This window comes from Macaca fascicularis, chromosome 10 (assembly GCF_037993035.2).
Source record: "Macaca fascicularis isolate 582-1 chromosome 10, T2T-MFA8v1.1".
In the NCBI taxonomy this organism is placed as follows: Eukaryota; Metazoa; Chordata; class Mammalia; order Primates; family Cercopithecidae; genus Macaca; species Macaca fascicularis.
Genome location: NC_088384.1, coordinates 12,343,604 through 12,355,772, shown reverse-complemented (window position 1 = coordinate 12,355,772; position 12,169 = coordinate 12,343,604). Strand labels below are relative to the sequence as shown.

The 12,169-nt window shown below is 54.3% G+C and overlaps 1 protein-coding gene, 1 long non-coding RNA gene and 4 other non-coding genes across 13 annotated transcripts in view; all 6 read right to left on the bottom strand.

Moving 5' to 3' along the window:
- Positions 1–5,287, bottom strand: part of LOC123567189 (uncharacterized) — a 37,289-nt gene extending 32,002 nt beyond the window's left edge. For 3 of the 6 annotated variants that reach the window (XR_006690028.3, XR_012418718.1, XR_012418720.1), the window contains exon 1: positions 66–5,287. This is a non-coding gene — a long non-coding RNA (uncharacterized lncRNA). The remainder of the gene's footprint in view (positions 1–65) is intronic. The other 3 variants (XR_012418716.1, XR_012418719.1, XR_012418717.1) reach the window with 3 other exon arrangements.
- A 79-nt stretch (positions 5,288–5,366) lies between these two features.
- On the bottom strand, positions 5,367–12,112 carry RPL3 (ribosomal protein L3). 3 transcript variants are annotated; one of them, XM_074003724.1, is made up of 10 exons: positions 11,876–12,112; positions 10,958–11,150; positions 9,999–10,167; positions 9,241–9,376; positions 7,899–8,085; positions 7,218–7,378; positions 6,630–6,731; positions 6,122–6,217; positions 5,673–5,792; positions 5,367–5,467 (listed from the first exon to the last, which is right to left on the bottom strand). In XM_074003724.1, the coding sequence occupies exons 2-10, from the start codon at positions 10,995–10,997 to the stop codon at positions 5,423–5,425; spliced, it is 1,056 nt and encodes a 351-aa protein (XP_073859825.1). In that variant the 5' UTR covers positions 10,998–11,150; positions 11,876–12,112; the 3' UTR covers positions 5,367–5,422. The 3 variants fall into 3 exon arrangements, with proteins under 3 accessions (XP_073859825.1, XP_073859826.1, XP_045219534.1); XM_074003725.1 differs by having other exon boundaries at positions 9,241–9,555; positions 12,084–12,112; XM_045363599.2 differs by having other exon boundaries at positions 12,084–12,112.
- On the bottom strand, positions 6,322–6,414 carry LOC123567365 (small nucleolar RNA U83B). The gene has a single exon (XR_006690280.1). It is a non-coding gene; the product is annotated as a small nucleolar RNA U83B (small nucleolar RNA).
- Positions 7,743–7,837, bottom strand: LOC123567366 (small nucleolar RNA U83B). Its single transcript, XR_006690281.1, has one exon. It is a non-coding gene; the product is annotated as a small nucleolar RNA U83B (small nucleolar RNA).
- LOC123567375 (small nucleolar RNA U82P) lies at positions 9,377–9,431 on the bottom strand. Its single transcript, XR_006690289.2, has one exon. It is a non-coding gene; the product is annotated as a small nucleolar RNA U82P (small nucleolar RNA).
- Positions 11,535–11,598, bottom strand: LOC123567348 (small nucleolar RNA SNORD43). Its single transcript, XR_006690263.1, has one exon. It is a non-coding gene; the product is annotated as a small nucleolar RNA SNORD43 (small nucleolar RNA).
- Positions 12,113–12,169: the final 57 nt, after the last annotated feature.

Here is a 12,169-nt window from a genome sequence, read left to right as displayed (position 1 = left end):
TAGGGGGCCAAGGAGCATTGGGGGCCGCAGTGGCTGCTGGGAAACATTGTCCCTCCAGTCCTTACCCAGAGCCTTCCAAGCCCTCCTCCACGATGTGTCCCTCCAGTCCTCAGCCAGAGCCTTCGAAGCCCTCCTCCACCAGGGCAGCGTGGTGTGATGGTTGTGCACTCGTGTCTGGAGCTGGATTTTATATCCCTGCCTCGCCACTCCTAAGAGTCTGACCTCAGAGACTGTGACTTAACCTTGCTGAGCCTCAATTTCCTCCCTGTGAAAACAGAAGTGATACCAGGTGCCATGGCTCACACCTGTAATCCCAGGACTTTGGGAGGCCGAGGCGGGTGGATCACCTGAGGTTAGGAGTTCAAGACCAGCCTGGCCAACATGGTGAAACTCCGTCTCTACTAAAAATACAAAAATCAGCCAGGCCTAGTGGCATGCACCTGTAATCCCAGCTACTCAGGAGGCCAAGGCACAAGAATCGCTTAAATCCAAGAGGTGGAGGTTGCAGTGAGCTGAGATTGCGCCACTGTACTCCAGTCTGGGTAACAGAGCGAGACGCTGTCTCAAACATAAATAAACACATAAATAAACAAATAAGGTTTATGGGCTGGGCAAGGTAGCTGAAAGCCTTTAATCCCAGCACTTTCCAAGGCTGAGTGGGGAGGATTGTTTAAGCCTAGGCATTTGAGACCAACCTGGGCAACATGACAAGACCCAGTCTCTACAAAAAAATACAAATATTAGGACAGGCGCAGTGGCTCACGCCTGTAATCCCAGCACTTTGGGAGGCCAAGACGGGTGGATCACAAGGTCAGGAGATCCAGACCATCCTGGCTAACACAGTGAAACCCCATCTCTACTAAAAAAATACAAAAAAATTAGCCGGGCGTGGTGGCGGGTGCCTGTAGTCCCAGCTACTCAGGAGGCTGAGGCAGGAGAATGGCATGAACCCCAGAGGCGGAGTTTGCAGTGAGCCGAGATTGCGCCACTGCTCTCCAGCCTGGGCCACAGTGCAAGATTCCATCTAAAAAAATAAAAAAACAAAAAATAAATATCAGTCAGGTATGGTGGCACACACCTGTAGTCCCAGCTACTCGGGAGGTTGAGGTGGGAGGATTGCTTGAGCCCGGGAAGTCAAGGCTGCAGTGAGCTGTGATTGCACCACTGCACTCCAGCCCTAGGCGACACAGTGAGACCCTGTCTCAAAAAATAAAAATAAGGCAGCTCTTAAAGAGTTCAGTACAAACCTTGGCACACCGTAGATGCTCAACAAATGAGCCCTCTCCTTCTCCCTTGAGCCAGCATTCATTGGCTTTACCAACCCCTAGTAGCCTAGAGTGAGGGTGGAGAGATGCCTGGGCTCACGTCCCAACCCCACCAATCATACAGTGTCCCTGCGCAAGTTATTCATCCACAAGCCCCAGTTTCTTACTGTAAAATGGGATCATAACAGAACCTGCCTCAAGGAGTGAGCCGGATGACTTTTCTCTGTGTGAAATGTTCAGTGCCTAATACAGAGCAAGATGCTCACAATTATCGCCGCCTGCCGTCCTGGGCACTGCCTTGACCTGTGAGTGCTGCCAATTGTGGGTGAGCGGCTGGTGAGGTTGGGCTCTGGATGGTTCCTGGATGCTCCCTTCCTTCCTCACTCTCAGGCCTGTGGAGTTACCGCAGCGCCCCCATATCTGTGGTTTCACTTTCCTTGGTTATAGTTTCCAGCAGCCAGCCACGGCCTCTGAAAATATTAAACAGAGAATTTCAGAAATAATTCATAATTTGACATTGCATGCCATTCTGAGTAGGGTGATTAAATCATGCAGCGATGAGAGTGACTCATTCCTCTGTCCAGTGTCTCCACACTGCAGGCATTCCCACCCGTGAGTCACTTTGTAGCCCTCTTGGTGATGAGAGAGAAAAAGCCTAATCCACAGAGGGTTTGGTACTATCCGCGGCACCACTGCGGGTGTTGGAGGGTAGGCTCACGGATAAGGAGGGCTACTGTAATCTCCTGCCTCCTGTGAGGTTTGCATCACGTCTGGCGTGGGCTCCTGAGACTGCTCCTGAAAGGGAAGGGGACTTTGGGCTCCTGGGAACTACCCGGGAGGCAGGGCAGGGGGACCCCCAGAAGCTGCAGCAAGTAGCTGCATTCTCAGCTACAGGGCTGAGAACCAAGGGGAGGAGGATGAGCTGCCAGCTGCATGGGGCTGCATCTGGGCAGGGGGACAGAGGCAGGGCAGCACAGCCCCCGCCAGCAAGGCTGTCAACGAGGATCTAGGCAGAGAGCAATTTGCAGTGAGCCCACAAGGTGGCGGCCAGCTGCCCACCCCTCCGCACCCTGTGGCCATCCCCAGGTGAGCTGAGCGAAGTCCCTGGCTCCGTCACACCTTTTAAGGCAAAGGCAGCTCCTGCCACCACCTCCCTGTTCCCACTTGCTCAGAAATTCCCAGCAGGTATTTTTTCTTTTTTTCAGGAGGAATGGAATGAGACTTCTTGTTCTGTCACCACAGGATTCCGGCAAGGCCTGTCTAGGGGTTCTGGTGAGAGAAAAGCGTGACAGGAAGTGCATGCCAGCAGGCACTTGGAGATGTACCCTCGGTGACATGCACAGGCACGGCAGCCACCCCACCCACCGCAGGCCTCCGCTCGGGACAGCCGGGCACACGCACAACACAGACAAGGCCCAGAGATGTGGGGACCCCCAACAAACCGACTCCATGCTGGGGAGACAGGAGATCCAGCTGGGAATGAGCCCACATCATGACGCGCCCCCCTCAGGAGCTCATACCCGAGCCCTCAGGAGCCTTGTCCCGCCCCAGGGCCTTCGCACTCGCTGTTCCCTGCCGGGGGTGAGTGTTCCAGCACAGGGCTCCGCGGGCAGGATCCTCCACACTCTTCAGATCTCAGAGAGGCCTCCCCGCCCCCACCCACATGACTCCATCCCAGTGACCTGTTTTATTTCCTCACAGCCGTCTTCACTGCTAAACTGCCTTGCTTTTTTCTTGACAGGATCTTGCTCTGTGGAGCACTCCAGGCTGGAGTGCAGTGGCACAATCATGCATGGCTCACTGCAGTCTTGACCTCTCAGGCTCAAGCAGATCCTCCCACCTCAGCCTCCCAAGTAGCTGGGAATACAGGCATGCGCCGCCACACCCAGCTAACTTGTAAATCTTTTGTAGAGACAGGTCTCACTATGTTGTCTCAAACTCCTGGGCTCAAGCAATCCTCCCAAAGTGTCCCAAAGTGCTGGGATTACAGATGTGAGCCACCACACATGGCAGGCAAGGATGGGCTGTGTGGCTGTCTACAGCAAAGACTCAGCCCCTAGTCAAGCCAGGCTGCCCGTGAGAAAGGCTTTCTGTGCACTTGGGCACATGTGGACAGGTACAGGTGTGACGCCAGCCTCCACTTGCAGCCTGCAGGTGTGTCTGTGTTACCGGATGCCTGTGTGTGTGTCCTGAGCCTGGGGGCAGACAGACATCCCCACAACTGAGTACGGAGCCCTGGAGAGGCAGCAAGGCTCAGCCAGGACATCTCAGACCAGCAAACCCTTTCCTATCTGGGCTGGGTGGGCAGCAGGGCTCCAGGCCCAGCCTAAGGGATGGGGAAGGGAGGGGACAGGCTGGGACCCCTGCCCACTCATCATCCCCACCAGGACGAGATCGAACCGGGGAGACTGACAAGAGGCAGCACCCAGGAGACCAGGCAACCAGGTCTCACACCTGGCCCTGCCACTAAGGTGCCTGGTGGCCTTGGGACAACAGGTCCCAACCCATGCGGGGCATCCGGAGACTCTGATACAGAAGGGAACCATGCCCAATCCAAAACCCCTAGCAGCGCCCTCTTGCAGGGCACGTGCCGCACACTCACCCCCTGGTGGCTCCAACCTGAAGTGCAGCTCCAGTCATCCAGGCCCAGGCTGCAGAGCCAAGGATGGGAGGGGCTGCAGGAAGGAGGGTTGTGCCTTGAGACCAACTGCCCCAAGTCAAGCTCAGAAGGGGCTGGAGACATGCGGGGTGGACACACATGTGGGGAAGGTTCCTGCTGCACACACTCAACTCTGGCCTGCCCCTGCCTCAGGACCCACATGGCACTTAACCGCTCTGCACCTGGATGACTTCAAGACATTTTAGTGCCCCACCCCGTACCCTCACGTCCACAGGGAAGCAGCGACAACTTGGGAATCTTCCCAGCTGTTCTCCCACACTCCCACACACACCGAGCCCACAGGTGCACGCTGATCCTCAGATCCCAGCTATTGCCAATCCATCCAAATAAACAGACTCAGACATGCAGTTAGGGCCCAAGTGACTGGCAGGCCTGCCAGACACTCTGCTGGGTGGACAGTCAGCTGCCACAGCTGGGGACTCTAGCCACAAATAACCCAGGGAGGGCTGGAGTACAGCAGTGCCTGCACACAGCCACAGCATCTGAAGCTGAGGGACCAGCTTTGATGGCATCAGGACACCTGTATTCCATGCCCCGTCCTGGTAGAGCCTAGGTGCAGCTTGAGCAAAGATGGGGAGTCAGCAAGTGGGTCCAATCGCCAGGGTCTGTGCTGGGCTTCACCCAGCTCACCCGGCTCCAGGCCAGGTCACAGGGGTCAGTCCAGAGCCCGGAGGCTTCCTTCAGCTTACAGCAGCAGCCACACCCCAGCATCCTGGGCTCGAGGCTGAGGGCAGCAGGCACTCAACATGCAAGTCAACAAAGCAACTAAGTCCCATGCCCGGGGGCTGGGGTAGAGGGGCCATCTCCAGTGGGGACAGGGACTGAACCAGCCAAGTCTCAGAGGGCGGATCCCAGCCCAGAGGGGACACAGCCCTCTACCACACGTTCCAACTAGGCTTCCAGCTGCCGAGCCCTGGCAAGTTCCTTAACCTTTGTGCCTGTGTTCATGCTCTCCCAGCACCAGACTTGGGGTGCAGATTACAAAAGAACCTCAACAAGCCTTAACTGGAAGACACCCTTCTCTGGATTAATTTAAAACCAAATGAACTTTTTAGACAAGTAACAGACCCAGGGTCTGCCTGCACATCAGCATCAAAGGCGCCGGGGAACTTCCAGGCCTCCTTGTCTCCTTCCCCCCTCCACAGCACTAGCTTCACCCAAGCTGTGCAAACAGCAGAGACCCAGCTGCCTCGCCCTGGTGACAAACATTTGCACAATGCCCACTGCTTCAGGCTGGCTTTCTACAGCTCAGCAGCAGAACCAGGTCCAGCTTTTACCTCCCTCCAGGGACTGAGGGTGGGGGACAGAGTAGGAGGCCAGAGGGCAAACCCAGTGTAGCTAAGCCTTGGGGAGCACAAGACACCTCGGGGGCCCCCATCTGCCTCCCCAGTCCCGGCCGCTCTGGAGAAAGAGGCAAGATATCAGTGGAAAATAACTTTTATTGAGACCCCACCAGCTGCAAAATCTGCTCCTCGCATTAAGCTCCTTCTTCCTTTGCAATTCGGTCTTTCTTAAGTGGTCCCTGTGGGGAGAGAGGCAGTGGTCAGAGGGAGAAGATGGCAGGCGACAGCAGATGCCCACTCTAGAGGGGACCAAGACTCCGGGCCAGTCTCCACAGCCACAAGAGAGGCCCAAGGCATCAAGACCACCCCTACCCCCGGTGGAGCCAAAGGCTGGCGGGGGCCAAGTCACAGCACCCAGCGAGGGGGGCAGGCAGAGGCGCTCACCATGAATGCTTTCTTCTCTTCCATGGTCTGGAAGCGGCCATGGCCAAACTTGGAGGTGGTGTCAATGAACTTAAGGTCAATCTTCTCCAGAGCCCGCCGCTTCGTCTGCACCAGCAAGGACTGTGGACCAAGAGGGGAAGGGATTTAGGATTACAAGAGACAGGCTTTCCTCAGAACTTGGTTCACAGCGCCCCTGCATCTGGGAAGCCACACCATCAATTCAACGCCGCACCCCCGGCCCACCACCCAGCAGATGAGGACACACTCAAAGAAGCAAACAGCCCAGCAAGGCCAGACTGGGAATTTCCTCATTCCAGGACTTCAAAGCCAGTGTGAAAGGACTGCCACACCCTCTCCTTCCTTTCCTCTGCCACCAGGGCCACCAGCGTCTGTGGCCTTGGGTCCTCCCTCTACAGGAGCCCCCCACGACGAGGCAGGGCCCGCCTCACCTTGCGGAGGGTGAGCACCCGCTTCTTGGTTCCCACCACACAGCCTTTCAGCATGACAAAGTCATTGGTCACTTCACCATAGTGGACAAAGCCACCCTGAAAACAAGACCATCGGATCAGCACAGGCCCAGCACCAGGCAGAAGAGGGGACTGTTGTGCACAGATGACCCCTCCAGATTCAGGCCCTCTCTGACCACAGGGCTGTTCTCAGAAGGAAGGCAACAAGGAACGGTTCCGCAGTCTGTCTCGGGCGCTGTGCCCAGCGCACATTCCAGGCCTCATCACTGAGCAGCTGAGCCTGAGACCCCACTTCTCACCAGCCAACCCCAACGAGTGGACTCGAATGACAACATGCCACTTACAAGGAACACAGCTAAGTGCTGTGCTGGCTTCAGTTAACAATCCTGCTGACAGCCCCTAGGGAGCAGCCTATCCCCAAAGACACGAGGACCTCACCCCACAGAAGAGGCCTGGGGTGGCCTCATAGAGCAGAACACCCATTACTTACCAGAGGGTTGATGCTCTTGTCAGACAGGTCATAGTCAGTGGAAGCATTGTTCTTGATCAGCTTGCCATCCTTGATAAGGTAGCCCTGGCCAATCTTATAGATCTGAATGAACAAGAAGGGCGTAAGGCTGGGGCATTAGGGACAAATAAGCCAGACATGCCAGTGTGCTGACCTGCAAAGCTCTCTAGGAAGGCCGCTGAGGCCTCAGTCCCAGTCACAGCGTATCCCAACTTCAGAGCAAAAAGGTGGCTGGCTCTCCAGGTTCCTTTCTGTGAAGTGGCTGGGCTAAAACTAAAGATCCTGCTGTACAACATAGGAGGCCTGTCACACCACTGGTGGTGGGATCAGGGACCAATAAGGCTAGTATCCCCAGCCACACCAAGTCAGCCTCACCACAGCCACTTTACAGGCTGGCACCTTACAAACCATCAAGATGGGCCAGAACTGACCCATGAAAAGCGAGTCACTGATGTATGTCCACACGATGCATAAGCTACAGTCCATGAAGCAGCGCTGACAGGCACAGAAACCCCAGCCTCCATCACAAGGTCATCTTCCCACCCCCAGGGACCACTCTCAGAACCTCACCTTCTTATTGATCTCAGTGCGGTGATGGTAGCCTTTCTGCCCAGCACGTGCCACAGAGAAGGCCACACGAGCAGGATGCCATGCCCCAATACAGGCCACCTTGCGAAGGCCTCGGTGGGTCTTGCGGGGCAGCTTCTTGGTGTGCCAACGACTGGTGACCCCTGGAATGCATACACATTACTGCACCTCAATGCCAGCACCTCCCACTCACCCCTTCCTCCTACTCAACAATTACCAACTATGGCTGGGTCATCTGAGGGGTGATGAGATTATTTCATGTGCATTACCCATAGATCTCCCCTATCAAGGTGGATAGGTTCTGGGGGTATAACCCTGAACTCAACTGTGAATGGGCGCTTTTAAGGCATCCATTAGTTTAAGCTCCCCCATCCGCAGGGATTGACAGACATAATTCCAAGCTCCCCTTTGCAGTTATCTACTGAACTACAAAGAGCAAAGGGTCCAGGAACATGGTAAGAAGTTGTCCCCTGGCCCTCTGCTATCCCAGCCACTTCTGACCACAAGGCTGTTCTCAGAAGGAAGGCAGTAGAGAATGGTTCCACAGTGTCTGATTCGGGCGCTGTGCCCAGCGCTCACTCTGAGCCTCATCACTGAACAGCTGGGCCTAAAATCACTTCTCCCCCAGGTTTGCACAGCAATGCAAGCTGCTGCAAAGCTCACCTTTGTAGCCTTTGCCCTTGGTGACCCCGATGACGTCGATCATCTCATCCTGCCCAAACACTTGGTTCACAGGTACCTGCTGCTCGAGCCTCTCGCGGGCCCAGTCCAGCTTCTCGGCCACGGTGCCTCCGTTCACCTGGATCTCCATCAGGTGGGCCTTCTTCTGGCGCAGAGGAAGCAGGCGCATCTAGGAGGAGGTAGACACAACTCAGCTCCAGCTGCCAGTGCTCCTCCCACAGCAGAGGAACTACAGCTCCATGCGGCCTGATTGATGTCAAGCACACAGCAAAAAGCCAGTTAACTCTGAACAAATCACTGAACCTCACAAAGAGGAAATAACTTTCATTTTTGCCAACAGCAACAACTTAACTTTGGATTCTGGTGCCTGAGTTACTGTCAGGATGAGCGGACAGGGCCCACACCACAGGCAAACAACCAGATCCCCGCACCTACCAACCCAGTGTTCCTGTAGCTGTCCTTTGGGTCAGTTCCCCTGGGGTATTGCAGTAGTTTTACCTCAGCTACCTACACTTCCCCTAGTGACAAGCCTGCTTTTGAGACAGCACAAGCTCTAAATAAGAAAATCCATCACCGGACGCGGTGGCTCACGCCTGTAATCCCAGCACTTTGGGAGGCCGAGGCAGGTGGATCATCCGAGGTGAGGAGTTCAAGACTAGCCTGACCAACATGGAGAAATCCCATCTCTACTAAAAATACAAAATTAGTGGGGTGTGGTGGCGCATGCCTGTAATCCCAGCTACTCGGGAGGCTGAGGCAGGAGAATCGCTTGAACCTAGGAAGCAGAGGTTGTGGTGAGCCGAGATAGGGCTATTGCACGCTAGCCTGGGCAACAAGAGCAAAACTCTGTCTCAAAAAAAAAAAAAAGCATTTAAGCATAAAGCGTTCACTCAGGAACAGCCCAGCAATGTCCTGACAAAATTTCAATGGTGGACATGCACTTTAATCTGTGGTGGCCCTCACCACATGGGGTTGTGCTCAGCACTTGAAAGGATAACCTGTAACAGGACAGCAAGAGACACCCACTCTAATCAAGTCAATAAAGGGCCTGCTCAGCTCACAAACTAGGTTTCCAGGAAAGCAGCCAGTACCTCACAACTAACTTTCAGGCAGGCATTTCAGTGTCACTGGTGAGTCACCAGTTGGGTCAGCCAGTTGAATTTTAAAGGGGCGTGGTTCCCTTGCTAAGGGCCGGTAAGGACACAGTGCCCTCTGCTGGCAAGGGAGAAGCCTACTCACACACATGGGGGCACAGGACCCCTATGATCACATAGGTCACTTTTACTAAGTGGCAGGCCAAGCCACCCTGGGGAACTGCACTCACCTGGGTGTGGGCAATGACACGGATGACTTGGCAGTACTTCTTCATGCTGCTGAAGTCCTTCTCCAGCTGCTTCTTGCCATCCTCATCCTGCCATTTCTTGCAGTACTTGGTAAAGGCCTTCTTCTTAGATTTATGCCTTCAGGAGCAGAGTAGAGTTGGGGAGAGGGCCGGGTGCAGGCCTTCATCACCCCTCGAGGGGTGAGCGGAAGACACACTGGCACCGCGTGGGGATGGGGCTCATTGCCGGCTTCTAAGGAGCCTTTTCCACCGGCAAGCGGAGCCTGGATGGAGCTCATCGGGCAGAGCCGAGCGGAGCTGAGCAGAAGTCCACAAGGTTAATTTAAGTTACAAACATTCAAACAAAATTCTTGCTCCTGGGTGCTAGAAAGCAAGCTTTCTGCCTTGGGGGAGCACCCATTCAGTGATGGAGGAAATGGGACACTCCAGCCAGGGCCAGAGGCCCTTGCCACCCCTATAGGGGTTGAATTATCCTGCTACCTCTCATGGTTTCTAGTTGGACTCCTCAACCAACTGGGTCCTCAGCCACCACCCACTAGCCTGGACTCAGAATGAGGGTGTCAGCTCCCAGCTGAAGCCCAATGGCTGGCCAAAGTCTGATCGCAGGTATTTTTCTGTTCAAGAGACAAACTAAACCCGAGACAGCAGCTCCCTGCCTGCTACAGAGCTGAGAAACCATGCACACACTGCTCCCTGCTCTCCAGCTCCCAAGCTAGGGACTGCAGGGCCTCCTCCCTCACCAGTTCTTATAGAAACGCCTCTTGCATTCATCACTGATGTGCTCAGCGAAGACAGTCTTGAAGGTCCGGAGGCCTCGAGGGGTTTCCACGTAGCCCACAATGCCCACAACCACCATGGGTGGCGTCTCCACAATGGTTACAGCCTCCACCACCTCCTTCTTGTTCACCTCTGCAAAGAAAGCAGTAGTCAGACTTGGCAGGAGCCCAAGCAAGGGGTGTAATGTTTTCTAGGAAAATGCAAAATGCCCATTTAGGCCGGAAGGGCAACTGGGCCCCACACCTGCAGTCTGGACACTCAGGGCTGTCCTTACTACCTACTTCTCATTCAAAGTGCATTTATGTTCTTTAACTTAAAAAATATCAGGACCCTAGATAACCAAATACCTGTCCAGCTTCAATTCTCTTCTACAGAAACCTCTGGAGGCAGACAAGATTTGCTATTTAACTGGAAAATTCAAGTGTCCTAAATATAACTGGGACACAGAAATAGCTCTGAGCTCAGTTTAGAGTCAATATCAATTGTCTAACGTTAATGTCTCCATGGCTCAGCAACCAGTGCTGTTAGACATCTCTAAGTAGAAAACACACAGGTAAGTGGCCATTATTCAAGCTTTTAGGCGAAATGCACGTGAACAAGTAAAACATGAATGAGGCACTTCTTATTCCAGCCTCAGCAGCTCCAACCCCCCATACTAGTGTTACTTCTCTTTGCTAAGGCTCCTGGCAAATTTACTATGCTCTGAAAGCAATACCCCACTCCGCACCTAAAGCGAACAGTGCTGGCCATCTGTAGCCTTGGAATATTAGTCTTGAGGTTGTCCGCTGTCACAGAAGTTCTGACAACCTGTAACTCCAGCTTAAAAAAAAAAGTCTGCCCTCTGCTAACAGCTTGACTCCATCTCTCCAGTTTCCCTCCCCCTCCACTCCTATCCCCCAACTTTCAGGAGGCCTGTACATACTAGATCCTGGCCTGTCGACTTCCCGCACGATGTGGGTCATGCCAGCCTTGTATCCCAGGAAGGCTGTGAGGTGGACCGGCTTAGACGGATCATCTTTAGGGAAGCTCTTAACCTTCCCGCGATGCCTGCTGCTGCGCTTCCGAGGCAGGAAGCCGAGCGACCCATGTCTGGGAGCCGAGAACTTTCTGTGAGACTGGGGGGGAAAAAAAAATCACCGTCAGCACCAGACACCCAGCAAACCGAGTAAAAAGATAATTATCTCCTCCAGGCTCGCACATGTCAAGAATGTTTTTGTATTCAACAAAATTTAAGCTGAATCTAATTTCAAATCCTCTCAACCTGTAAGAAAACGAGCCATCCGTTTTTTTCTCTAACACCACACAAAAATACACTTAGTGACACTAAAAACTGCTCAACAGGCAGCTTTATGTGCCAATTAGCAAGGTTTTGACCACTAAAGAAAGGCACTCCAGGGACAAATGCTGGGTAGCAGCTAGCCAATACTACGCTATGGGCTGCCTCTAGCGCCCGGACACTAACTACACCGATACACGTAGGCCAGAGAACTCGGCAGAGCCAAATCAGAACATGACAATCAGCACACAGTTTCTGTCCGCCCGTCAATAAGTTCATCATCTGTGGCTTCTGGGAGCTCCAGAGGCCTTCGGAGTGCACAAGCGGTCCCAGATATTTCAAGAGGACTCCACAACATTCTCCTCCCGCAAGCTTCTTTACCTCCCAATGAGAACGGTGCCGAGAACCCCCACCCAAGGTCCTCCTATCCAGACAAGCTGCTTATGGGCCCTAATCCCAACTAATGATGGAGTTGGTGAGATCGAAACTCAGCAATGACTCATGGCTTTAAAAATGCCGGGCCTCCAAGCCTGCTCCCACCCTTACGGCCTGTCTCTGGCCGACCTGCAGGCCCAAAGCCAGTCCTCCAAGCGCTCTTCTCCACAAGCCTCTCGACTTTCCAGAAAATAGGCCTGACTGAGGCCCCCGCTGGGTCGCCTGTGCCCCTAGAGCAAGCCCCCGGCGCCGGCCAAGCTGGGATGGCGGCGATGCGTCGCGGATTCAGCCGTGCCGACGCCGGTGACAATGAATCGGACGCCATTACAGTACATACCATCACGCCATCAAATCCCGCCGGTAGAGGTCGACTTGTTGTCGGTGTCCGCTATATAAAGTCAGATCTGGCTCCGCCCCTTCCGG